The sequence below is a fragment of the Ammospiza caudacuta genome, chromosome 18, assembly GCF_027887145.1.
Source record: "Ammospiza caudacuta isolate bAmmCau1 chromosome 18, bAmmCau1.pri, whole genome shotgun sequence".
Classification (NCBI taxonomy): Eukaryota; Metazoa; Chordata; class Aves; order Passeriformes; family Passerellidae; genus Ammospiza; species Ammospiza caudacuta.
In genome coordinates, this window is record NC_080610.1 from 13267481 (window position 1) to 13294264 (window position 26784).

A 26784-nucleotide genomic window follows, 5' to 3' on the forward strand; every position below is an offset into this window, starting at 1 on the left:
CTTCAAATGAGTTCATCTTGAAAAATCCTTTATCCACAACTGATCCCAGCACCTTAGGCTCTACATTGTTCTTCAGAAACTGTTGATAAGGAACACAAAAAAAGAAGGCTGTGAAAAACACACCCTGCTATAACAAATTATGAATATTTCAATAAATTGATGTTCTTTGAGTTTAAAACAGGAAGTTTTGGGAGGGATGGATGAGGTGACAGCCTGAGAGCTGGACTTTAAAGCCACAGCCTATGGCTGTAGGATTATATGCCAGATGAAACATTAAAAACACACTTCATACTTGTTTCCTTAAATTCTTTTTGTTCTCATGCTGTGTTACACAACGCTGGAATTTGTTTGCAGTACCACAAGTGAACAAAAGCTTACGTAAGGGGACATGTCATGGTCTGTGTTGTGAATTCTTAGAGTAATGATCCACATCTTTCCACCATCAGACCTTTTCCCCCTCCTTCAGAGCTTTAATAAAAGATGTTCTCTGTTAGCTCTGTCATGGTAATTTTGCTAGGGGAAGATAACAGTATTGAGCACTGTCTTCATTCTCTTGTGCATGCTGTAGAAGTCTGGGAATGTTCCAGAAAAGGAATCAATTCACTGTTTCCAAGTGTGAAAGGAGAGAAGTTGCTTCTTTCTTGTGATGTCAAATGTACCTTCCCTCTCTCTGAAGCCTTGAGATATTGATTATTAAGTGTTTCACTACTAGAAAAGAGCTTTTTTTTTGCCTCATGGAGTTAGTCTTGTGAAATGACTTCACTTTTCATGGCTTTAGGAGGCTCATATATAATACAAATCAATTGTTAGGAAATTAAAGAGGAAAATCTGCTTTAATGTGATTTCATGCATTGCAGTAAAGCTGCAGAATATGCAGCAGGAAGGAAGCTGAACTCCTCAGGTGTCCTGCAATATTCCTCTCCTGCTTGGAGCTCCCCTCCAAGCCCTGCACAAGGTCCAGCTGTGCCTCCCTGCTCATGACTGAGCCTTCTCCAGGCTGCTGTGACACTGGCACTGGAGCAGTGAGGTTTTGTCATCAGGGATCCTCTCATTCCATTCATGATCCTGATCCAAACTCCAGAACTCCCCTTTATCAATCCTGCTATTCCCAACAACTGCTGTAGCTCCAAGTCCATAACTAATGAGCATTGTACTAAATGGAAATGCAGTAAAGAGGATGAAGAAATGAAATGCTAATACTAAATAACTAACTTCAGTCTCCTCCTTTTCTCCCTCTGGAAAGGCATAAAGATGACAAACTCATTAAATGCAGCCAGTATGATGGTCTTGTGGAACTTGCAACGATCTGTGCACTCTGCAATGATTCCTCTTTGGATTACAATGAAGTAAGTTCATATCCTGGAACAGAGGAGAGTGTGGGAATGAGGATAAATGTTCTCATCTGTCTGGGCAGTACCTTGCAGTGCTAAATCCCCTTCTAGTCAGGGGGGAGAGTACTTAGGCCCTCTGAAGTATTAATTCTGAGAATTACTTGTTTGTTGAACACTGAGAACTAAATCCAGCAGCAAGTGTAATCTGTAATTTGGAGATCTCTGATGCTGCTTTCTTGCTTTGCCTTGCTGCCTTATAGTTGCTACCCAGTCTCAAAATGTCTTAAATGCTTGATGATAAAATACTGACATCTCTCTCTGCTGCTCTTGAGGGTAAAGGCTTCAAATTCCTACAAATCAGACTCCTCAAAGCTGCTCTTTTAAAATAGCTTTACTTGTTTCATGAGCCACATGAAATCTTGTAAAGCTTTTTTTTCCCCCACTGTTGTGACACTTGAGCTTTTGTCTCTGGTAGGTTCCAGGTGAGGTTTAAACTCCTGTGCTTTTGTTTGCTTTGTGTTAACTCAAGGCTAAGGGAGTTTATGAAAAGGTTGGAGAAGCCACGGAGACGGCGCTGACGTGCCTGGTTGAGAAGATGAACGTGTTTGACACCGACCTGAAGGGGCTCTCCCGAATCGAGCGCGCCAACGCCTGCAACTCGGTGAGCCCTCCTCCCCCTGTGTCCTGGGCACACAGCTCTGTGGTGTGCATCACCTAAATGCAGCTTATGCTTTTGTTTTGAAAAGGTGATAAAACAACTGATGAAGAAAGAATTCACTCTGGAATTCTCCAGAGACAGGAAGTCCATGTCTGTCTATTGCACTCCGAACAAACCGAGCCGCACGTCCATGAGCAAAATGTTTGTTAAGGTCAGTCCCTCCCTGGGGAGAGAGAGGTGATGGAATGGCTGCAAAGTATTCTAAAAATTAAAATTACAGTATAACTGTAATTTAAAAATTAACTTAAAAATTATGGTGCAACTAACTGCAGCTTGGAGTGGGAGGATGGACTTGGTAATTTAAGCAAATGTTGTAATGGAAAGGATTTATTAAGCTAAATTATTTCTTCTTTTTGCCTCTGCAGGGTGCTCCTGAAGGTGTGATTGACAGATGCACGCATGTCCGTGTTGGAAATGCTAAAATACCTTTGACCTCGGGAATTAAGCAGAAAATAATGTCTGTCATTAGAGAATGGGGAACTGGCAGAGACACACTGCGTTGCTTGGCCCTGGCAACCCATGACAATCCTCCCAAAAAAGAGGAAATGAATCTGGAGGACTCCTCAAATTTCATTAACTATGAGGTAAGATCAGTAGCACTTTTTCCTCTCCCAAACTGGAGAATGGTGGCTTGTTCTGTTTGATTGTTCTTCGAGGAAGTTACATCTGAGAATTTTCTTTCTGGGTATTTTGATGTCTGACACAACAGTTCCCCACTTGTATGGAGGGAATGCTCAGTCTAAGAAGAGACTTTGTGTTTTAGAAGAAATTGTTGACAGCAGGTACCTTTTTTTGACTAAAAGCAAAAGAAGAAATCAGTTAAACAGTCCAAAAATTGCATTGTGGTTTCAGCTTTTATGGTTTTTCAGTTTGGCATTGCTCAACTGCAAGACCTTTTTGGGGATTTTGTGATGGCACATACCCCTCTGGGAGTCAGGTTCACTTCCCTTCCTCTGTGCTGTCAGCTGCAAGGGCTCAGTCCATGATTATCATCTTAGCTGCTCTGTAACTTTCCAATGAAATCTGTATCTGGAATTCAGGAGAAAAGTCATAACGGTTGCATGAGTTTTTGGCTTGTGCTCTCTCTGCTCCTGGCACTGATGATAAAAATGAAAGACCCAATGCTTGCAGGTTGAATTTGCAAGACTGGCAAGTAGAACACGTTTAACTTCAGATTAGTGCATTTGAAGCAAAATTTGGTAAGGCAGGACAAGGAGTGATCCCAAATGTCACAACACAGGTGTAACATGCAGGGAAAACAATTCTTTTACTGCTACCAGAGGAGAAATCTGCAGGCTCTTGCCCTAAAACTCACTGTGTCCTGTTTCAGACCAACCTGACATTTGTGGGCTGCGTGGGAATGCTGGATCCCCCGAGGATTGAGGTGGCCTCATCCATAAAGCTGTGCAGGCAGGCTGGCATCAGGGTCATCATGATCACTGGGGACAACAAGGGCACGGCCGTGGCCATCTGCCGCCGCATCGGGATCTTTGTGGAGGACGAGGACGTGTCCACCAAGGCCTTCACGGGCAGGGAGTTTGATGAGCTGTCCCTGGCTGCCCAGAGGGATGCCTGCCACCATGCCCGCTGCTTTGCCCGCGTGGAGCCTTCCCACAAATCCAAAATCGTGGAGTTCCTGCAGTCCTTCGATGAGATCACAGCCATGGTGAGTGATGGGTATTGGTTGGAAAGGCAAATGATGTTAAACCCTAATTAGGCCTTCTCTGAGTAATTCCTCATTCTGGACAACACTTGCTTCCATGTTTCCCTGCATTTAATGAGTTTTAAGGATCCAAAACCACACCCAGTGCAAAATTCCTTTCTGGATCTGTATGTTAATGCCCACCTTATTTACTGATTCATTTCCAACCCTGAATTCTCATTTTAGACTGGTGATGGTGTCAATGATGCCCCTGCACTGAAGAAAGCAGAAATTGGAATTGCCATGGGCTCTGGTACTGCCGTGGCCAAAACTGCTTCTGAAATGGTTTTAGCAGATGACAATTTCTCCACAATTGTGGCTGCTGTGGAAGAAGGACGTGCAATTTATAACAACATGAAGCAGTTCATCCGATACCTGATCTCCTCCAATGTTGGGGAAGTTGTTTGGTAGGTTTAAATGTGTTTTTTCTTTGAGCTAGAGTAGTGATGAATGAGTCTTCAGTATTTCTCACTAAAACCAGAGGAGGAGGCTCTCCAGGCAATGGATCTCTGTGGAAGCTGCATGTTTCTGGCCTGTCTTTAGTGAAGAATTGTAGCTTGCCACAGAAGTTGCACAGTTGTATTTAGAATATTCTAGCTCAGTAGGTAGTGCTTTCCAGTTATTTCTATGATTGGAATAATTCTCTAGAGAAGGAAAACCAAAACCTTAATCAAACAGTACGAGATGTGGAACTTCAGATAACACAGTCCCAGGCATAGCTTGGATGTTTGTTTAACCTCAGGTTCCAGGAACATGTCTTGTGTTCCTCTGGGAGGAGCAGTGGTGACCCAGCACCACAGAATGCACTGCTGGTGACAAAATGTAAATATTGATCTCCCCACAGTCCTTCCATCAAAGCAGACCTTTGCCAGAGTGGGATAGAGCACAGCAATTCTCTTGCCTTGTTTCTTGTCAGCTTTAAGCCATCCTTCATATGGCTCTCGCTGCAGCCCCTATTTCTGTTCTATTTATTCACACAGGCTTGGAGCCATGAAAGTTACAGGCTCAATAAACTTCTGTAGGGAATAGCAGTAATCTAGGGAAATGAAGGTTGGTTATTTGAACCAAAATGTGTTTTTTAGAAAGTGGTTTGCAAGCCTTTACACATGTGTATGTATATATTTAGCTATACAGACAAGTAGAGTGGAGAAAAAACAAATCTAAAGTCAAAGGGTTGAAGTTATCAGAAGAACACAATGCTTCAAAGCTTACATGTCAGTGGTTAGTCTTTGCTCTTGGATATGTGTTTAGTTTTCTGATTGTGAATATTCAGTTTGTGATCTTCAGTGGGTGAGAGAGAACAGAAGTGCTGCTGCAGGTTTGGGCTTAAACGTTACCCACATGCACAAGAACAAACTTGTAACTGCTGGGTTTCTTTGTAGCATCTTCCTGACTGCTGCCCTGGGTTTCCCTGAGGCTCTGATTCCTGTCCAGCTGCTGTGGGTGAACCTTGTGACTGATGGTTTGCCTGCCACTGCCCTGGGCTTCAACCCTCCCGACCTGGACATCATGAACAAGCCCCCACGGAACCCCAAGGAGCCCCTCATCAGTGGCTGGCTCTTCTTCCGCTACCTGGCTATTGGATGTAAGTACCAATGGCTTTTTTTTCTTTAAATTCATGAATTACAACCTTTTTTTTTTTTTTTTTCAGTACTGGAAGTCTTGAGGCCTTGAGAAGTTTAGGTGTGGCAAGTGAGGTCTTGTCTTGCATACATTCACAGTGCTGAGAGAAGTTCTTTGTTTCCTTGCAGGCTACGTTGGTGCTGCCACAGTGGGTGCTGCTGCTTGGTGGTTTATTGCTGCTGATGGTGGTCCAAAAGTTTCCTTTTACCAGCTGGTATTTGCTCAGTTTAATATCTTTGGGGGGAGAGGGGAGGTTCCTGCTGCTTTCACACATGAAATGACTGTACAAGCCTGGTAGGTTACAGGAATTTGTATAATTAAACACTTTGAGACTTGTTCCTGTAAAACTTGATCATGATTAATTAGTCTTGATAGGAAAGCTCAGAGGTGGGATACCTGAGCTGCTAAAAATTTGAAGGACAAATTGTTGTCTGGTAAAAGTGAAAGCCTAAAGAGAATTTTTCTAAAGCAGGCAAAAGTTTGTAAGCACTGGTTTGGAGTCACAGTAGAAACTTCCCTTTTTGTAATACTCACTGGTTTTTTCCTGGTTGCCTGTTTTACATTTTCAAAGTTAACAGGCTGTGGAAGTGAGTTGTGTCTGTTCTGTTCCAGAGCCATTTTCTGCAGTGCAAGGAGGACAATCCAGACTTCTATGGGGTGGACTGTGTGGTGTTTGAGTCCCCGTACCCGATGACAATGGCTCTGTCTGTGCTGGTCACCATAGAGATGTGCAATGCTCTCAACAGGTTCGTATGTCCCCACAGCACAGCCCAGCCCCTGCACAGCTTATCCAAAATCCTGCTTTTTGTGCAATTTGATCCTTGGTGAACAGCTCAGCTAATGAAGAGTGAGTCACATTTCCCTTCTGAGTTCAGTTTGTTTGCACTACCAGACTCTTAGATAACATTTGAGATCTCTTATCATAAGGTGTATTTTTAAGTCTGCCAATTCATTCTGGTATTTTATTAAGCACAAGCAACTGAAATGTTTTCCATTATTTTTAATCTAAGCTTAATCAATCAGATTATCCCTACTATGTTGGTATAAAGTGATATCAAGGAGAACTAAAATAAGAATGCTGAAGATATGGAAAATAGTTTTTCCTGCCCTAAGGGAGTGGGTTTAGCCAATTAATATTAGATTATAAATGGAAACCACTAAATAGCACAATGTCAAGGGTATTTTTCTTCAAATAGCTTAGAGGTCAGTTAATTTAAAAACAAATAAACTTGAAATACAAGTGCACTGGGGAAGTCCTACATAAAGGCACTGCTCTACATCTGCTGCTCTGGATCTCAGCCTCTTCTCCAGCACAGCCTAAGTGCAGATGGAATCAAGAGCCAGCATTAAGAAGGTGAAAGGTTTTGACCCTCTGTCAGTCTTTCAGTGAACTCCAGCAGAAGAGGGTGCACTTGGAGCCCTGGTAGACTCAGCTCTCTGAGGCTGCCATGTCCACACTTCCCTTTCCCTCCCAGGGAGAGGATTTTGGAGTCATAGTGAGAAGAATTGAGTAGATCAGGACAGAACACTCGAGACTTTTTAGACCAGACCTGAGGCTGCTGGTGGCTGCTGTGCTGAGCTGACTTCCAGGCCAGTTGAAGCTGCAGCATCCAAGCTGTCCTGGGCTGTTTCCTGCCTGGGGTCCCTGTGCTGTGCCAGGCTGCTTTGTGGTTCTCAGAGCTTCCTGTTGCTGTCAGAGTCACACGTGAGCCATGTTTCTGTTGCAGCTTGTCAGAAAACCAGTCCCTGATGAGGATGCCCCCGTGGGAGAACATCTGGCTGGTGGGGGCCATTTGCTTGTCCATGTCCCTCCACTTCCTCATCCTTTATGTGGAACCACTGCCAGTAAGTGCTGCTGCCTTCCCCCCTCCCTGAACTTGCAGCCAGAGCAAAGCCTTGCCTGGGGCTGCAGGGGGAGCTTGGTAACCCCTGGCTTTTCTTGCAGATCATCTTCCAGATCACCCCTCTGAACGTGACGCAGTGGCTGATGGTATTGAAAATCTCCCTCCCTGTCATTCTGCTGGATGAAACTCTTAAATATGTGGCCCGTAACTACCTGGAACCTGGTAAAGATGATAGTGTGCGGCCTGCCACCAAACCCTGTGCTCTGTCAGCATGCACCGAAGGAGTTTCCTGGCCGTTTGTGTTCATTACTCTGCCCCTGGTTATCTGGCTTTACAGCACAGACACTAACTTTAGTGATATGTTCTGGTCTTGACTGACATGGTGACGAGTTTTACATTCAAAGGAGAAAAAAAAAAGTTTAACTTAATTTTTTTATTGTTTAGAGCAACTGTCTATTTCTGCTGAATTTTCACATGAACATATTTGCCGGTGATGGAGGTTTCATAATCTAGATTTTGGTTTTTTGCTTTTTCTGACTTCAGTGGGGGCAATATATTCCTCTTTTATATACAGTTAAAGTGTCCATTGACATGTACAGAGAACTAACACTATTTTATGCAAATATTTTTTTGTAGATGAAAAGCATGTACAGTGTTCTGTTCAATAGTCTATTCATCATGTAAAAAAAAGTAAATTTTTTTTGAGCCAGCAGACACTATCAAACTAAATTGGCAGCAGATTTTAGGGAATGAATGTGTGTTGTCTAAAACTAAAAAAGCATGTAACTGTTTGTCTTCTGCATGATCATCCAAACTTAATTTGTCATGAAGTCAGGTTTTGTTCACAAGCAGAACTTTCTGCACTGGGTAGAGTCCTGCTCCCTGGGTCAGGATTTCTTCTCGGTCCCCTCTTCCCTCACTCTCGGTTCTTGACTGTCCTTGTTTACACCACTTTCTGTATGAGGTATGCCTGATCTTGCTCGTGCAGAAAATACCATTCCAGGTGCAGCCTGCTGGGGTTCTTCCATACTCTCCACACACATAGGGTTGGGTTTTTTTAAGGATTATTTATTTGTCTATTGTATTTTATTATAACAGACCTTACTTTGCCAGTGTTGCCCATTATGCAGGGATAGGGAGGGCTACTTCTGTCTAAAGCCTTTTTAACACACACACACACAATCTGTTTCAGTTCAAAAGAGGGTTTAAGTTGGGGTTTAATACCTTTTTTACACATGTCAGAGCCTTTCTTTTTATTTCTTTTTTTTTCCCCCCTTTAAGATCAAAATTTGCAATGAGACCTGAAAAAACAACTTGCACTGCATAGCTAGAAATTGGATTTCCTACACTTAGGGCACTAATGCTCAGTTGTATACATGGAGTTACTCTGCTGGCCTATTGTTAGCCTGACTTGAAGTAACAAGCTCGTGTGTGTTTTTTGTAAAATCTGTAAATAGCACATGACCAAATTGAACATATTGTATAGAACTATTTTTATTTTAATGTGGCACTAACCACCTTCATTATTACGGTAAATGTTAAAGCATGTTTTCAAATTCAGTCCTGTATCAACAATGTGTAAGTCATTAACAGTCCTAACTGTGGTGTTTTTCTCCAATGCCTTCCAACTTTCATCGACTAAAGTGAGTATTTTTCTTCCATTTCACCCTGCCAGTGGTGACTTGCTGTAAAATAGCATATGCTGTATACATGTTGAAGAATAAATAGTAATTTCCTTCATTCCCATGCTGTGTTTTGTCAAACTCTGCTGTGCTACATTATTATCACCACTTTAGACTCTTGTTTTGTGGTCTGAAGCTCAAATTACTGATTCCAAAGGCAAAACACTTGCTTTTGGTTTAGTGTAGGGTCTTGTTTTATAGCACCTGGGAGCCTTAGTGCCCCAAGGTCTTACAGCTTTTGGTCTTAAGTTTGAGATAAAATCAGACAAATCTGTAACTTAAGACCCTGACAGCTGTTACCATGGATGTTTAGTGTCCAAAACTCTCTGGTACTCGTGGTCAGGTGCTGGTTTACTCCAAAGCTTTTCCCTGCTCTGAATCAGGGGCTGCCCCTCAGAGCTGAGCACCCCTCCCTGCTCCCTGCAGTGCTCAAAGGGCAGGTGCTGCTCCTGGCAAAACCAGCTCATTATTTGTTATTTGCCATCTGAGAAGGCAAAAGAACAGTCTCAGCTGAACAGGGCAGTCTGTGAAAGCTGCCCTGGGGTCGCTGTGTCTGTAGAGCAGCAGGTGCTGTTATCTTGTGCTGGCTCAGTCTGCTTTAGTAACCAAATTCAAACAGCTCTGTGATCCCTCTTGGAGGGGAAGGATGGTTCCAGGCCATGTTCTCTTGCTGCCAGCTGGAATCCAGCAGGCACACATAATTCTCTAGGTTTAAGCTCTGAGTGGAGAGGTGCTCCCTCTGAACACAGAGGCTCAATCAGAAATTCCTCTGCATTGGGATCTTTGTTTATAGAGACTTTGACTTGAGTGGATGCTGAAGTGGCTCAGAGGAGCTGCCCTGATGATGGAGCAGGTGTGTTGCCAAACTGTGAGCATTCAAATCCCCTCAAATGCCCTTTTTTGGTGTGGAAGAGCCAAACTGAGGGTTTGCATTCCATGAAACCACTGGCCTTCACTGGCCTTTAGCTGTATCAATAACAAATGAGCAGCGTGAGACTCATCCCTGTTCCTTGAAACAAAACTATAAACACAAAACAGTTCCTGTGATGGAGGATTCCTGGAGATCAAAGTGTGCACCAGTGTGTTATTTGCTGGGAACAAATCAGCAGCTTAGCTCTGTGTGCTCCCCCTGCTATTGACAGACATTTCCAGGGCAGGAGTGCCACTGAATCCCTGAACACAGGTTCTGCTGAACCTCAGAGCACCATGGGGTGGCCTTTTTAAAGCCACATGTGTGGCTGCCACCATGAATAATTCTGCTTCTTGTACAATCCTGTTCCTCTCTTTCATGCCAAATAATCCTGCTATACACCCCCTTTTGCCTCTGTTAAGAAGCTGAAGGGGAAGATGACTGTCAGTAAGTAGAATTCAGAATATTCAGAATTCAGCACCTTCTCTGTTGGATCTGTCAGTGCTGAAGATGAATCTTGCTGCTTGTCATGGGTTTCCATAGAGATCTGAGAGCTCATTTGTGTCTCAGAGGCACTTGGGGTAGGGCCTTGTGTTCCTTGGACTTTGCCTTGAAATCTGGACAAGATCCGTCCCTGCAGGCTCCTGAGCTTACAGAGCAGTCAGGTTTTACAGGTGCTCCTACAGAGCCCAGGCAATCGTCATCTGCCCTGGTTTTCTTCTCTTTCTGCCAGTCTTGTCCAAGTTTCCCTGCAGAAATGGAGCCATGGGGTTGTCAGGTTGGAGGGCAGCTGTGCTGTGCTCAGGATTCTGTTCTCCAAATGCTGTAACTCCCACCCTTGGCTGGTTGGGATTGGCCAAATGTTCAGAGCTTCCCCCTGGGCAGCAAAGCGTCCTGCCCTGGAATCACATCCCTGTGATGCTGGAGCTGGAGAGCTGTGTCTGCCCTTCAGCCCTGGCAGCTGAGCAGGCTGGGGGAGGCTGCAGCGGGAGCTGAGGGCTGTTCTGTCCTAGGAAGTGCAGAACTGCAGAGCAAAGTTTGTAATTTCTGCAGGAAATGTCTGAACTAAAGTGTTTATCCTTAGCTGTATAGATCCTGTCATCCTTCAGCCTCGGTCTTTTCAGCTGGAGGAGCCAGGAAGGGAGGACTTTTCAGGACAGACTCATTTGTTTGGTCCCAAATGCTTCCTCTCCAAAGTCCCCAGAGCTGGGGTTGAGGAAGGTAACTCCTGTTGAATCATGAGAGCCCACAAACAGCAGCCCTTGTTCAAGCAGGACTAACTCAGAATTCCCCAGGCTTGATCTCCCACTCCATTCTTACAAAATAATTTCATCTTTTTTGTTTCTCTTTGCTCCCATCTCACCGAGCTTCTTCATCTCTGCTGTTTTCTGGATTCCTTGGTGCCCTCACACATCACAGCTTATTCTCTACTGTGAGAGGGGTGTGTAAGACCAGGATCAATCCTGTGATTGATGCTGCCTTATGCTGGGAACACCAGGAAGGATATTGGCTTGTGCTGGGAACCCACTGGGGTTTGGAATGAGAGCAGCTCCTCCTGAATCCTGTGTTCTGGAGCAAGGAGGATGCTCAGGCAGCTGCAGTCATGCATTGAATTTATAGCCAGGAGCTTTTGTCTTTGCAGTGCCTTGGGCTCTCTCTGCTTTCAGGTGTGAGCAGTCCAAAGTGCTGAGCTGCACAACGAGCTGCTCCTTCTTGCTGGCACCCGAGCAATAAAAATAGTTCATACTTGGTTTCCCAAAATGTTACTGCAAATAAATGAGTACAAAAGAGGCTGCAGAAAAACATTTCTCCAGGTCTGTCCAAGTGCCCCGAGGGGTGTGTTGGTAGAGAGGCTGCTGGGGAGGTTCCTGGTACGAAAGTGAGTTTTTAATCTGCTGATAGAATGCAGTACAGCAGTGCCAGCCCCACACAGCCCAAGGGGGCTGCATGTGCTGAGGTGAAGGGAGGTAAAACCAACAGAGTCGTCTGTCGCTTGCACCTGTCTTGTTTACTTTTTTGCACTTCTAACCATTAACTGTTTCCCTAATCTCTGCTAATTACATCCTTAATTGCATTAATATGCATTTTCAAATCTTAGCAGGAGAGCCCAAATTTTAGTGTTGAAGCAGTGTTTGGAGGAGCTTCCCTGGAGCTGTAGGGACTCAGAGCAGTCTCCAGACACAAGGCTGACCTGATGCTGTGGTAGGGGTGAAGTACAGCAGGAGTTTTAGGACTTTGTACTCTGCCCTTTGCCTACACATTAATCTGTGTAGTTTAATGACTTCTTCAAGGCTTTCCTACTGCTTCCCAGAACAAGCTGCCTGGCTTGGAAAAGGGACATTGTTAGGTCACTGTGGGGCCAAACCTGCCCTAATGCCTCGACTGAAAAACACAAGTGCTTAGTGTGGAACTTGAAAGTAAAAATTCCAAAGAAGTGAGAATTGTCTGTTGCCACTGGTCAGGCAGAGAAAGGCAAAAGCTAATTAAATGTGTCTTAATTGTTTTTCACTGCAGTCTTGAGTAGGAAGTGCTGGCTCTGTTGATAATCAAGGGAGCTGAGCCTTAATCCAGAGGATTCTGAGCTTCAAGAACAAAGTAACCTGAGAGTGTCCCTTCAATGACAGAGCAGCCAGTTACCAAACTTAACATTCTTTCTTCTGTCACTGTTGATCTTAGTCTTGCTTGTATAATGATACTTAGCATTCATCCTTTCATTAACTGATGCCTTTTCTTTCTTTCCTTTTCAGCAATACTGGAGTAATCGCTTCCTAAACAATTTTGCAGAAATGTAAGGTTGTTTTGTTGCGTGCATGTGTTTTTAGCAACACATCTACCAAAACTTCTGCATGTATCGTGTAAAGATTCTTTGCTTTCCCTTAAAAACAAAACTCATTGTGTTCTCTGTGGAAGAAATGTGTGGTACCATTAGGACTTCATGATACAGATGTACAAACGTGCAATATAGCTTACCAAGCTGGAACTCTCTCCAGAGAAGTTGGGTTTCTGTGCTGCATGGAGAAGAGTTTGGTTATCCTTGAGCAAGAATTGCGGAGCTGTCAGCCGATTTCCATATTCCTGTATGTAAAATGTCAGTTTATACAATGTACAATATCAGATAATGCATGCCTTGGGGTGTAGATGGATCTCTCTGTATTGTATCATCCAAACATCCTACTCCAACAGCTTCTGTACAATGCTCTCCTATTTATAAATCCATGGAAACGATTACAGATGAATGTTAAACCGTAAGCCTCCACTTCATAACATTGGATTTTTTTATCATCTGTGCAAATCGACCTCTTTTCCACTGTAATGTAACTTATTTAAATCTAAGGCAGTAAGACAGATGTTGGTGCAATACAAAATATTGTGATGCATTTATCTAAAAAGCAACAACAACGTAGCCAGTTCCCACAGCTGCATGTGTGACCTTTAGAAGTTGTAAATAAGATCAATTGTCTATTGACATGCTGACAGTAAAGGAGCATCACACCTAGTTTCATTTGTATCGGGTAAATAAATTTATTCTACAATACGTGCTCGGCGTGTTATTTGATGCACTTTGTTTCCTGCAGGTCCGTGTGGGCTCTGCAGCGCGCTCTCATTTTAATGCCAGGATGCCACTTTTAGCACCAACACCATTGCAATCTTTCCTCCTAGAACTGCAATCTTTCCTCCTAGAACTATGCAGATGCAGCTGCTCCTCGGCAGTATTGACCTCCTCGCTGGTGTGATTTCCTCTGTCCAGGGGCTTGTGTGTGTGTTTAAGGGACACTGTCAAGTACTTTGATCACTCAGTTTTTTTAAAATGCTCCATTGTTTGTAAAATCCCTCTGAGAAACGTAAAATAAACAATTCTTTCCCAACTACATCTTTATTTTTTTTTGTCCTTTTCTATTTTCTAAATTGCCCCAGCCTAAAGTAGCTCCTGGTCTCTTTCCTTTCTGTAGGCAAAAGGAAGATGAGCCAAATGTGTTTGGAGCATCCAGCTGGGAGAGCTCGGCAGTTTGGGCTCACTCCCTTGCCCAGAGCAGGGATGCTCACAAGCTGCTGCTGGGCAAGGCTAAAGCACTGCCAGGGTAAGAGCTGGAATTTCCAAGTGTCCTGTAATGCTCTGCTCCAAAGCCCAAACACCAGATTTTGTTTGGAATAAGAGTCAACTTAGGAATGTGTTTTACATTAAATGTAATGCCTCTCAGCCTCCAGCCCCTGATAGCAGCACCCTGCTGGCAAACAGAGTTATCCAAACGAGGTGACAGCTCTGAGACCCTTCAAACGCAGCAGTGTGAGGTTTAAAAATACAGGGGTCGAATTCCATGGTCCAGCAGCTCTATAGGATGGTGGAGGGTGCTGCTGGCAGCTGCTTCCTACTATGGTAGTGCTGTGCGGGCAGGCTGAGCTCTGCTGCTCGGCCCGGGGCTCTCAGAGCCTCCCTTATCTCCCCCAGCCGGATCTAGAGCGGGGCCGCTGTCAGCACCGCCCCTCCCGCTGCAGGGCGGCCTCTCGGGGACACCGGAGCTCGGGCAGGTGGGGGAAGAGCCCCCGGAGCATCTCTGCCCTTTCACAGCCTCAGCCTCTCTGGGAAAGGGACGTTTCTCAGAGCCTGCTCCAGCCCAGCTGCTCTCCTGCCCCTTTTCTGCGTGTGGAACTTGTCCCCAGCACCGGGGCCGAAAGGAAAGCTCAGCCCCGATGGGAAGTCAGCCCTGATGGGAAGTTATTCACAAGGAAAGCTCAGGCCTGATGGAAGTCGTTATTCAGCACCGAGCTGCATTCCTGGGCTGCTGAGCAGCTCCTGAGCCAACTCACACCTTAAACATTGCTTTAACTGATGATCTGCAAGTTTAAGCAGAATGAGTCCCCAGCTGGAGTTCAGCCTTGTGAGGAGAACGTGATGCTCAGTGGGTTGCCAAGGTGCTCAGTGCAAGAATATGTGGTAAGAGATGCTGAAATAAACAGCTTCATCTTCCCCCTCCTCCTCCTCCCTGCAAACCCCCGGCTCTAAAGCAGCACATGCATGAGCCCACTGACAGCACAGAGCACAGAAACCACTCCCCACAGCTCAAGTGATGAGGCATTATGGACGTATTACACGAAACTCGAAATACTGAGGGCAGGCAATTCCCTATTTTTACCTCGAGGTGAATCTGAGTGTGATTAGAGCCCACATCCGCCCCCAGCAGAGTGGGTGAGAAATGAGAGAAGCTCTGAGCACCTGAAGAGGTTTTCTAAAAGATTTCATCCCAACAGTTTACCCACATGGAGGTGCAGAGAACACTTTGGGCATCAATTTATCAGGCCCCAGGATTTACCTCATACCCCAAACCACCACCCCATTTGCCACATTGCTGCTTTGATAGGTGAGGAAAAGGAATCTGATCTCCAAACTCATAAAGTCCTTGGTCCCTCTGGAAGCTCTTGGAAAGGGAGAGGCTTGTACAGAGTAAACATCCACTGGGGACCCACTCCCACAGCCCAGACTTTGCACAGCAAAGGCCAGCCTCAAGCCAGTAAATTAAAACAGAGATTATTCTTTCTATTTTGTTGTTCCATCAAGTGATAGGGATTGGCCAAAGGGCTTTCCTTAATACATAAATTGTTACACTGAAATTCCAAGGTGAACATTTTATTTTTTCCCTCTTTGCACTAAAATAACCATTTTATTATCAATTTCCTCCCCGAACACTTAGTCTTATATACATCCTTGCCTCCTCTTGGCCAGCTTCCACAGGACATTTTAACCAACTAAGACTATTTAGTTTGAAATCACAGGTTTATACTGAGTTTAAGCCCTCCTAAGGTCACTAAATTTAAGACAGATTTGGGTTTTTAAAATATATTTGGTTGTGGTATGTTTGTGTAACTTGAAATAAGAATGGCAGACACAGCTTTTCAGATTTCCTTACCACTGAGATCTAAGTGAGGGAGTAAGGTTTGCTGAATCAGAAATCCTGCCTGCTTCTGCCCTGCCTGGATCAGTTTCCACATCACTGAGCTCCTGAAAAGCAAGAAGGGAAGAATCACCACACAAAGAGGCTTAATGAGGAAGACAGTTACTGAAAGGGGGGGGAAGTCCTAGTTAATCTCTCTGTAAGCAGCAGCAGCAGCAGCAAAAGCAGCACCTCAGTTCAACAGAGAACACTGATCCTGGCCAGCAATCCTCAGTCCCTCCTTTATTTCTGCTTCACAATTCCTGAATTCCCATGATCTAGAAATCTTCAAAACTAGAAACACTGCCAGTATTGCAGGTGTTATCAGCACATGATAGGTGTAAATGCATTATTTAGGCAATTTCTAAGCACACCATGAATGTGTGCTGCCCTCAGACTCTGGTCAATTCAGCCTTTTAGCCCTTAGCCAAGTCTATGTACAGTCTGAAGAAATTCTGTCCCTTTCCCATCACTTCCTGTCAAAGTAGGAAAGAGTTAAGTTGGAAATGAAATATGTGGTTTAAACTCCAGGATTTCAGGCAAACAGGAGCACTCTGCCCTTACCCAGCACCTCAGACACACCAACACTTCACAGTACAACTGGATGGCAACACATTTCCTGCCTCATGTCCAAACTGTTCCACTTCCATCACTGATCTAACAGAGCCTGAACTTCAGTTCTTGCCTTTGTGATCTTTTCTTCTCGGGTGCAGAGCATGTGACTGAGGCAGGGAATGAGGTCAGCTGCTTATTAAGGGCTAATTGTTATATTCCCTGAACTAAATGCCTGTAACTGCACTGGAGAGTACCAGAATTCTGCAGAACCACAGATCACATTCTAAAATTAAAGCAGTAATGAAGGCTCATTAATAGCCAAGCAGAATCCCTCCAGAATTCTGAAGTGAGGGCCAAATATATCTTTCTTTACAATCTCAGCATGTGTAGCACCTCAGAGCTCCACAGCCACACTGCAACTCTTAGCAAAGATCACACTCAGCTCATAAACCCATCAGGTACTCACCAGGCTGCACCTGCAGGCTCTCCCAACTCCCCATTTCCAGTAAGGACCCAAGTTCTCAGAAAACTAAAGCTGTGAGGATACAAATCCCTTTTGACAGCCATCTCTGGGTGTTCTGAGCTGTGCCTGGACTTGTTTGCTCAAGCTGCACCCAAGGACTCATCTTGAAGTCGTTTTAGTTTCCTGCCTGTTCTAAAAGCAGAGATGATCAGATTATCTACAAACACACTACAGAATGGTTTCAATAGAGCTGTGGCTCTCCAGTTTCCTCTTCTAAATACTTCACAGAAATGTGCAAAGCCAGTGGTTTCCACCTGAAATGAATGACCTATTCAAAGGAAACATTAGAATGAAATGGCTGAAGAATACAGCACATACCTCACATACTCCTCATCAGTTAAATGTATCCTGCCTTTAGTTTAGTAACACAAACAACTCCATTTTCATTCCCAGCAGAGGTCTGGAATACAACTGGAAAGCGAATGCAGCTACCCAGCTTTCAGCTGGTGAATGCTGAGTGTGAGGAGAAAGCAAAACTTTTTTATATAAAAATAGAAGCTTTGAATATCTTGCATGTTTTTTCTGTTATGAGACATGTGATGAGCTGAAATCCATTCACTGCATCCCACAGCAAAGAGATGCACAGGACAAGGGCTCTCCTCTGCCACAAGTCATTAATGAAATATTTGCTGTCCCTGAGATGCTGCACACTTGGTGAATGTGCTCACTGCAGAGCAGGAGCAGCTCAGGCCAGCCCAAGTGCCAGGACAGTTTTGCTTTGCTGCTCTTCCCCCAGCACCTTCAGGGAACCAGAACTCACTTGGGTGTTTTGGAAACCCTCAAGCCCACAGAATTCCAGAGAGAACAGACAAGCAGCTGTTTTCTTTGCTTAAATGGATGAACTATTGGTCTCCTCCTCTGTAGGCCATGACACACCAGAACATTTCCAAAACAGACAATAATCTGCCTCTTTTGTTGTGCATTTTTGATACAACATCACAGAGGGATCTTTTACCCTTATCTGCCTTTCAGGGAGAAGCTTCTTTTCCATGTCATGTGTTTGTAACAAAGCCATTTTTCCTCCAACTGATACTCAAAATTATTTTTTTAGCTGTCTAAAAAGTCTGTGTGCTCCAGCATACCTGTGGTAACAAAATAAATACAAAAGGAATCAAACTCTCGATACAAAGATTATAAAACCACATTTTGGTAAAGACTAAGGAAATCAGAGCTGTAAGAAAAATAAGTAATTCCTCTTCCCACACATCAAGCCCACAGAACTGAAACAGTTTCTAGATTACCCAAAGCAGTTCACCCTTGAAATGCTCAGGTTGGAAATTTGTACATGAAGCAAATTTGTTTTAAAAGGTGAGAGAAAAAGACATGAATTCAAAAATTACCTGACAAAGCCAGGAAGTATATAAACATGGAAAAAGCAGGACAATATGTGTATTTGCATAATTTAACATTTCTCCAGCAGTGCAAGGGAAGAGGGATTAATTCTTTTTATAGCATTTTAAATGTCAGTGCTGTACACAGAATGTAAAGTGCTTTGAGTCACTGCTGCAAAACCTTCCAGGAACATACTGAAATAAAACTAAACTGCATTTTAAAATAAATGCTCATGTACAGACTTAAAGTGATTGCAGGGTTTAGTAAGGGTTGAGGAAATAACTTTAATTCTCTACCACTGGCTCAATTCTGTACACAGAGAAATCAGCTACAAAAAGTGTCCAGCAAGTCCAGGTTGTCTATTGTCCCAAATTTATCCTGGACAGCACAGGTAATGCCCCAGAAAAAGACAAATTAACTCAACAAACAGAGCAAAAGGAAAGTGCTGCTTCAGCCACACTCTGGGAGCAGCTCCCCCAGACTCAAATGGCTGCACACACATGAGCAAGGCCTTTCCCACAAAGGAGTACAAACCACTGGATTTACAACTTGCCCAAGCACTCAGCCCTGGACAGAACTCAGACACTGTCTTCATCACAAACAAAAAGCTCATGACACACCTCAGATTCTGATGGTTTTAGTTCTAGCAGGAATTTTTCAAAATGGAAGTTGTAAATAGCCTTGGATGCAGTTAGTCCTGTATACTTAATAAATAAGAAGCATCAAGGATCTCCACAGTATTGAGATGCACAGAACTATTAATTGGTTTCAGAGTCTATTAAAACAAAAAAAAGTCCTTTATTACTGAAAAAACCCATAGTTTCTGTTCTTCTGAGAAGAGTGGCCCTAGTGGTGTGTTCCAGTGCCAAAAGAAGCAGCAGGAGGCTTTTACTGCATCCCAAACCACTGTTCCTGATCTGCCCACTGAGCTGCTTCACTGTCACTGCCCTCCAGGTCCCCCTCTTCTCCACTCCCCTCCATGTCATCCACATCTTCCTCCTGGGTGGCATCTGTTGGACTTTCCTCTTTCTCCATTTTCTGCAATCCTTCCAGTGACTTCTGATCATTTGGATCCAAACTGAAGAAAGGAACAAAAATAAAGCATTGTCTTGAAACTTCTTTGTCTTTGTGGCCTCAAAGTAAAGAGTAGCAAGAAAATCTCATCCTGTTGTCTGCACTTCCTGTTTAACATCATCAGGAGGCTTATTTTAGATGATGATGCAAGTTCCCCTTGAGCTGCTGTAGCACTGAGTCTTAAATCTCTTTATAAAACAGTTCTGATCCCCAAGAATGCATTTATCTAAACATCCCACTCTTCCAGAAAACTTAGTCACCTCTCCCAGCAATACTAATTATAAAGTAACATGAAAGCAGTAAAAATTTAAATGACTCTGCCTAAATATAATCTAAGCAGGCAAAAACCAGCTGACCCATTTAAGCTATGCAAGTTTGCAGGGGACATAAAGTGCTGGGTTTAAGGCCAACTGAAGATGTTGCAATCAAAATATGGGAATATTTTAAAAAGTAACACCCTAAAATAGCATTTAGATTATGTTAAGTTGAATCATACTATTTAAATTTACAGAACAGCTCATTTTTATATGCACCTTCTAGTGTAAAGGAATGGATCCTAAAGTCTGACTATAAAATAATTAATAACTATAAATAATTCCATGCCTTAATCCTTTTGTTAGTCAAGGAATCACAAGCCTAGTAACATATTTAGCATTAACACAGTCCCTATATTTTGCACTTCTCGGTTTGAAATCTTAAGACCAACCAATTCATGAACAGGGTGGCATTTGTGTGGTTGTGTTATTTTAATGGAGAATGACACAAAGCCACCTCTGATTCTCACCCTAATCAATCAGCAGCTCATCTGTTTCCCCGGAGGAGCTGATGAGAGGCTGTTACACCCCCCTGCAGGCCAGGGGCTGCTTTACCTCAGGGCTATGCTGTACTGGTCCATGGCCTCCTGGTACTCGTTGACAGCCACCAGGAAGTCGCCCAGGATGCGGTGCAGGACGCAGTCGCTCTGGTTGGCCAGGGCATTCCTCAGCAGGGCAATCCCATCCTCATACTTCTGCTCTCTGCCTGGCCACAGGCAAAAACACTGCTTTAATCAACAGCTGAGACAAATCTATAAAGAGTCACAATGTTCATGGTCTTGCCAACACAAGGCTATCGTCCCTCTAGAGCTGTCAGTGCAGCAGGGCTCTACTTCTTGCAAGATTAACTCTAAACAATGACTTTTTGTTGCAATAGCTGTTACATTCACAATTACATCTGCTTTGAAGCCAAAACATTTTGTTTGCAATTGCTTAAAGTGTATTATCAGCTGCTGGATGCAATTAATTCCTGAGATTTTTCCTTCAGGACAGAACTGCTAAACCCCTGGGCTGTACCAGCACTGTCACATCCCCCACATGGATGTGGCTCCAGGACACCTTTCATGTACAAAGGCACCTTTAAACAAACGAACACAGGGGGAAAAAGGAACTTACTGAGAAGTTCTGCTTTCTTTACCACGGCTTTAATGTAGTCAGGTCTTTGTGTGAGAGCTTTGTCCAGCAATGTTTTTGCCTTCTCCTGCGTGACTGGGTCCTCCAGGCAGACTGTGGCCAGCAGGGTGAGGGTCTGTGCGTTTGCCCCCAGGGTTTTGTACACGTTGTTTGCCATCACCATGGCCTCACGGATGCTGTTGGACGCCAGGTAACACTCGATGAGACCTGGGGGGGTCACATGGAAACACTTCAGGGGCTGAGCCAGCACCACAGGCACTCAGCCCTCACTGTTAGCTGCACTTAGGAGCACTCAGGTGCTGAACAGCTGACACTCCAATAAGCAAATACAAATTGCAATTGAGAAAGTGAATCTGTGCTTGTCAACATATTCATTCTACAGATAATTGACTTGATGTTCATTAATGGTCAGGCACTGAAAAAAACCTCCAACCCTAAGTACACCTCATCTAATGTTTCTGTCCAATTCCAATACTGAGAGAATTAATACTTCACCTGGACTCTTCACTACTTGAAGCTGCTGTTGAGATCAGCCAGATTTAAATATTTAAATAAATACAACAAAACAAAGCTCCCAGCAGAACTAACCATCAGTTAACGTCATCATCCAAAACTGAGCTGCTCAAAGTGCCCAAGTTTGTTTAACTCCAAATTAAACAACACAAAAACCAAGAAAACCCCTTTTTGAACATCGTTCTTCCAAACCCACACGTTCTCTCGCATCCCTCCCTGACCACAGCGTAGGTTTTGGGGTAACAGTTATTTACAGAGGCAAGAACTGCTGTGCACTCCCTCGCCTCACCCCCAGCACAGCACCAGCCCTGCCTCCCCCCCAGGGCTCACCCTCGTAGCAGTCCAGGCGGCAGGGCGCCAGCCTGATGGCCTCCCTGAAGTGGATGATGGCCTCCTGCACCCGGCCCATGTTCCTCAGGGCAGCTCCCTTCAGCAGCAGAGCCTGCACACTGTTGCTGTTCAGCTGGATTGCTTTGGCTCCCAGGTACAAGGCACGGGAGTAGCGTTTGCTGTAGAAACTGTGACACCTACAGAGAAAGGAGAGGGATTGTAAACACACCCTGCCTGCAGAGCCTGTGTGCAGTCACGGGGTTCTGAACTTGTATTTGAACTTCTTGCATTTGAAGTTAAGAAAAAAAACTTCTTCAGAAATTTAAAACACCCTCATATAGATATTAAAACTGTTACTATTTAATATATTGTTGGTATTGCACGGATGTGTAACTCTAAATTTAACATACTGAAAAAAATCACAATAGATATTTGCAGAGAGCTAACATAAGTTACCCAGGAACACAACAGACAGGATAGAAAAGCACCTTCTGAATAAAACAAGCTGAACCCACTGTGTCAGCTCTAACCCACTACGTTCAGCAAATCCAGAGCTGAGGAGAGAAAGGAAAGGAAACTCACCCAGACACCACCCAGGGCTCTGCATGCTGGTCAGAAATGTTGAAGAGCCGGCAGCCCAAGTTCTCCACATCCTCCAGCCGACCCTCCCGTGCCAATAAATAACCATAAACATCCATTCCTAAAGAGACACGGTGGAGGATCAAACCTCAAGAAATAGAAAGTTCATTCACAAGAAAAAAAAGCCACAAAAACCACAAACACCTACTTTAAACTGTGCAAATACCCAGAAGGGTTCAAGACATGCAGCTTCTGAATGTCAATTCTGAACTGAAAGCTGGGGACACAATACACAATATTTTAAACTGTGTGTGGCTGTTGCTCTTCAGATCAACCTTCTCTCAGGATTTACTCACCTTTTATTAGGTAAGGATCCAGCATTTGTGCTTGTTCAAATTTCAGGATAGAGTTTTTATTATCTCCAGCTCTGAAGTACAGGTCTGCTAAGCTCCCCAGCAAGTCCACATTATCCCTCAGCAATGACTTCTTCTCTAAAGAGCTTAAAGGGAAAAGAAATGCCTGTTATTTATAAATGACACTTTGAATATCATTATAGATAAGAATTTATGTATTATTTGATTGCACCATGCTCTTCCAGCTCTTACCAAATGGTGTTTATGGCTCTGGTGTTGTCTCCAGTATGCACAAAGGCGTAAGCCTTGATCCACACTGAGAGCCAGTCCAGGTTGGGAATGCTCTGGATGATGTTGATGGTCATGGAGGCCACTTCTGCTCCCTTCACTGACAGTGAGAGCAAACCTGTATAGAGGGGTTCACACATCAGTTTAGAGGGGTTCACACATCAGTCTCAGCCACCCAAAACTTCTTTTGACACAAACTGTCTGAGGGGCAGAAACTCCATCCCCTGACAAGCACAAGCAGCTGATTACAGGGCTTGCTACAACTTCTATAATGTGGTTATGACATGCAAATGCAAGACAGCTACAGAGTGTAATTAAAATTTTACCAGGGCTGAGCACTGAGAGTGCAGACAGAGTGCAGACACCCACCCAGGATGGCATCCAGGGCCAAGGGACACTGCCTCAGCACCTCCTTGTAGCTCGTCACCGAGGAGCGCTCCTGGCCGGCCTTCTTGTACAGGTTTGCCAGCATCATGTTGATCTGCAGGCAGCAGAAACGTGGGGACAGCCGAGTGTGAGGGACAAAGAACCACTCAGAAAGGTCACAACTCTGTCTTCAGGCCTGCCTGCCTCTGCTCTGGGCAGAAGACAACATAACCTGCGTTTCTGAGAACACTCTAAGGTACCATATAGGACAAAATGAAAACTGCGGCTTCTTTCTGAGCACAGAAATAAAATCTACATTATTTTATAGGTATACAGTGCACCTTGAAATCTGTGTTTTGCAGCAAAGAAGTCAAAAGATGGGCAAGTACACAATGCCAAGAAGGATCTGTGCATCCCTTCATCAGTCCCTTCCAGGAATCTCTGTGTCCATGGAAGTGTTTGAATTAGCTCAGCAAGTCAGAGAGTTTCCATTCAGCTTCTGAGTGGAGCCATGACTGACCAAAGAACAGAAATTATCTGAGCTCCTCACAACACAAGTAGCTGCTTTCTGATGCAGCACTTCATTTACTGGCCTATATAGGCAAAAAGTTTGCTTTTCTCAATCTTTTCTTCTTTTTCTGCTCTGCAAGTTGGTCAGAACACTCTGACATTAACTGGAGTTTAAGCCTGTACACTTCTAGGACAATTTAACATGAAACACAGCTGACTGATCTGATGTGTTAATCTTTTAAGCCCTGCTGAGTAGCAGAGCCAGCAAGCAAAGACTCCACAGATTTGGCACTGCAGACCACAAGGGGATCTAAATATTTAACATTATCTAAACTGTTGTTGAAAAGGATTAAAAGATTTTAAAAGATGGAGCACTAGCAAACTTTGTACTTGCCAAAGTCTCCAGCCTCTCAAGGATTTGCCACTGCTCCAACTATACAAGAAGTTAATAAAGATGCACAAAACATTTAACTTCCCTCATTTTTTCTTTAAATTCTTTCTAACAGAAGAAATACAAAATTGGTATGATTTGAAAGAAAAGGGTCCAAATCAGCTAATTTAAAATTAGGGGATGCTACCAAACAATATTTAACTAATGAAAAAGACATAAAGCTATTAAACCTACATAATATGTTCTGCCCCAGAGATACACTGACAAAAACCTGCCAGAATTCACCTTTGGAGTTCTCTGCCTGGAAGGAATCCCATCAAGAATAGCAATGGCATCTTTATCTTGCTTCAGCATTGTGTAACATTCAGCCATTTTGTATTTCACTTCAATTTCTGATGGTAAACACTGAAACAGAAAAGAAATGTTTAAATATGATGTTGGTTTAACCAGGTATGAAAATTTTAATAAGGTTTCTTCATAAATATTTATACTGTGCTGAAAAATATTTGGTGCATGTAAGTTAACAATGCAGCTCACTGCTAGCTCACATTGTTCCTGTATTAAAAGTATACAGAAAAACTTCATGCTGGAGACCATTTTAAGTTTTGCATTAGAAAACACCACAGATATTACCCAACCAATTAGCCTTGAATGTCAGGTTTATCTGACATGATAAATGCCCAATCTAAGGTGGTTGGCAGACATGTGAAGGTGATGCTCAGGGATGTGGTCAGGGATGCACCTGGCAGGGATTCACCCTCAAGGATCTTTTCCATCTTTCAGTGATTCTGTGAATATTGACTCAGCAACATTGACTGGAGGGGGAATGTGATCACTTGATGCAGCACATTATCAATTCTCTAATACCTGGCTCTGGGGTGTTGATGCAGCATTCCCAGTGGAAGGCCTGACTTTGGAGGTTTTACTTAAGGCTTTTTTCTGCTGTAAGGCCATGGTGTACTTGCTGACAGCATTCCTGTACTCCTTGTCGTGGAACAGGGAGTCTGCATGGTACACAAGGAGCTGGTACTTCTGAGAGGGAGAGAACAGCTCCCTGGAAGACATGCAGACAGAAAGGCTGAGGTCAGATGGCTGCAAAAGAATCAAAACCTTACAGAAACAAAGGGTTTGTGGCTTTGGTTTGTCTGGCTTCAACTTGCAGCTGCTGCAGCCCCTTCACTGCACCAGTGAGTAACAGCACTGACTCCTCAAACAGGGCTCATCTCACCAATTTCTGTTATCTGTAAGCAAACAAATGCAGCAGCCACTCCTGACACCTCAGCAGCAGCAGCAGCTCAGTGTTTGGCTGCTTGGCCACTGCCCCCATGCCTTGTGTAACAAGCCACAGGCTGCAAACATCCATTACACTGCATCAACTTTCTCCTGGGATTATTCACCTTTTATTAGCTAAGGATCCAGCATTTAGCCTGTTCAGATTTCAGAAGACTTTTGTTTGAACTCAAGTTTAAAAGAACAGGTTCTTTTGGACTCAAGTTTAAAAGGCAACTCAGCTCCTTGTACAGCTCTTCCTACATTATATCCCTGTTCCCACATTATAAAAACGCCTTCTATAAAACTCCTAATATCTGTGCAGACCAAATGACCCAACTGTGGCCCTCCAGGACCTGAAGGGAGCCAGCAAAAACCATGGAGAGAGAAAATTTACAAGGCCTGGAGTGCCAGGACAAGGGGGAATGGCTTCACACTGCCATAAGACAGCTTTAGATTGGATATTATGAAAAATTCTTCCTTGTGAGGGCGGGGAGGCCCCGGCACAGGTTGCCCAGAGCAGCTGTGGCTGCCCCATCCCTGGAAGTGCCCAAGGCCAGGCTGGAGGGGCTTGGAGCAGCCTGTGTCCCTGCCCAAGGCAGGAGGGGTGAAACAAAACAATCCTCAAGGTCCCTTCAGTGATTCTATGATTCTCTGCCATGTTCTAGCGGGTACCCCAAAGGGACGCTGATGCTGATACCCGGACAGAGGCGGGCTCCATCCCCGGCAGGGACAGAGGACAGGGACAGGGGAAGGCGCCAGGACAGGAACAGGGACAGCCCAGGGGCAGAGAACGGGCCAGGGACAGAAACAGGGACAGCCCAGGGACAGCCCAGGGGCGGCCCCGCTCCCTCACGTCCCTCACGGCCCGCGCCGCGCGCCCCCTGCCGGCGGGGCACTCACGGGTTGTTGCCGCTCATGGTGAGGAGCAGCCCGCTGAGCAGCCGCACGTTCGAGTGCAGCCCGGCGGCCGCCATCTCGCGCACGTGCTCCACCACACTCATGCTGCCGCCGGCAGAACGGAGGGGACGGGGGGGAACCGGGAGAGACCCCGAGCGAGGCACCGGGCACGGAGCTGCCGCCGCCGCCACTCCAAAATGGCGCCACCCAGGGGTCCTCGCGCGCCACCGCCTATAGGCGGCCAAGGCGTTGCCCGCGCGGCCCGACAGGCGCGCGGAGGGCGGCCCGCGCCGAGGACCCCTCGCGGAGGCGGGAACGGCGTGAGGGGAGAGCGGTTATGGGCAGGGCTGTGAGGGGAGAGCGGTTATGGGCAGGGCTGTGAGGGGTATCCGCTCTCCTGTAGGTGCTCTGCTGCGAGACACACATTCCCCGTGCCTCCATAGCTCCCGAATCCGCCCCTTCTGCCAATTCGCTGATGGTTGCTGCAGCTAAATGTGTCTGAGGTCTCTCAGATAACGACGCTCCTGCCTATAAAAATTGTTAAAGGAGGAAAAAGACCGTTCAAAACTACATTTCCTCATCTTTTTTCCCATAATCCAATCTAAAGCTGCCCTCT

At 44.7% G+C, this 26784-nt stretch overlaps 2 protein-coding genes across 3 annotated transcripts in view; one reads left to right on the top strand and one right to left on the bottom strand.

The window, feature by feature from the left end:
• Window positions 1–13345, top strand: part of ATP2A2 (ATPase sarcoplasmic/endoplasmic reticulum Ca2+ transporting 2) — a 42317-nt gene extending 28972 nt beyond the window's left edge. The window contains exons 10-21 of one of the 2 annotated variants that reach the window (XR_009275466.1): window positions 1244–1346; window positions 1861–1992; window positions 2078–2200; window positions 2415–2633; window positions 3380–3715; window positions 3938–4158; window positions 5134–5336; window positions 5503–5588; window positions 5987–6120; window positions 7102–7219; window positions 7320–8861; window positions 12558–13345. Coding sequence is in view for 1 of the 2 variants with exons in the window: in XM_058816732.1 (XP_058672715.1) it covers window positions 1244–1346; window positions 1861–1992; window positions 2078–2200; window positions 2415–2633; window positions 3380–3715; window positions 3938–4158; window positions 5134–5336; window positions 5503–5588; window positions 5987–6120; window positions 7102–7219; window positions 7320–7440; window positions 12558–12571 (1810 nt within the window). In the remaining variant the exon portion in view is untranslated. The remainder of the gene's footprint in view (window positions 1–1243; window positions 1347–1860; window positions 1993–2077; window positions 2201–2414; window positions 2634–3379; window positions 3716–3937; window positions 4159–5133; window positions 5337–5502; window positions 5589–5986; window positions 6121–7101; window positions 7220–7319; window positions 8862–12557) is intronic. The other variant, XM_058816732.1, reaches the window with a different exon arrangement.
• Window positions 13346–17664: 4319 nt separating this feature from the next.
• On the bottom strand, window positions 17665–26342 carry ANAPC7 (anaphase promoting complex subunit 7). Its single transcript, XM_058816698.1, has 11 exons — window positions 26172–26342; window positions 24867–25053; window positions 24285–24404; window positions 23102–23213; window positions 22697–22850; window positions 22448–22590; window positions 22095–22212; window positions 21513–21709; window positions 20652–20876; window positions 20091–20241; window positions 17665–19225 (listed from the first exon to the last, which is right to left on the bottom strand). The coding sequence occupies exons 1-11, from the start codon at window positions 26270–26272 to the stop codon at window positions 19036–19038; spliced, it is 1698 nt and encodes a 565-aa protein (XP_058672681.1). The 5' UTR covers window positions 26273–26342; the 3' UTR covers window positions 17665–19035.
• Window positions 26343–26784: the final 442 nt, after the last annotated feature.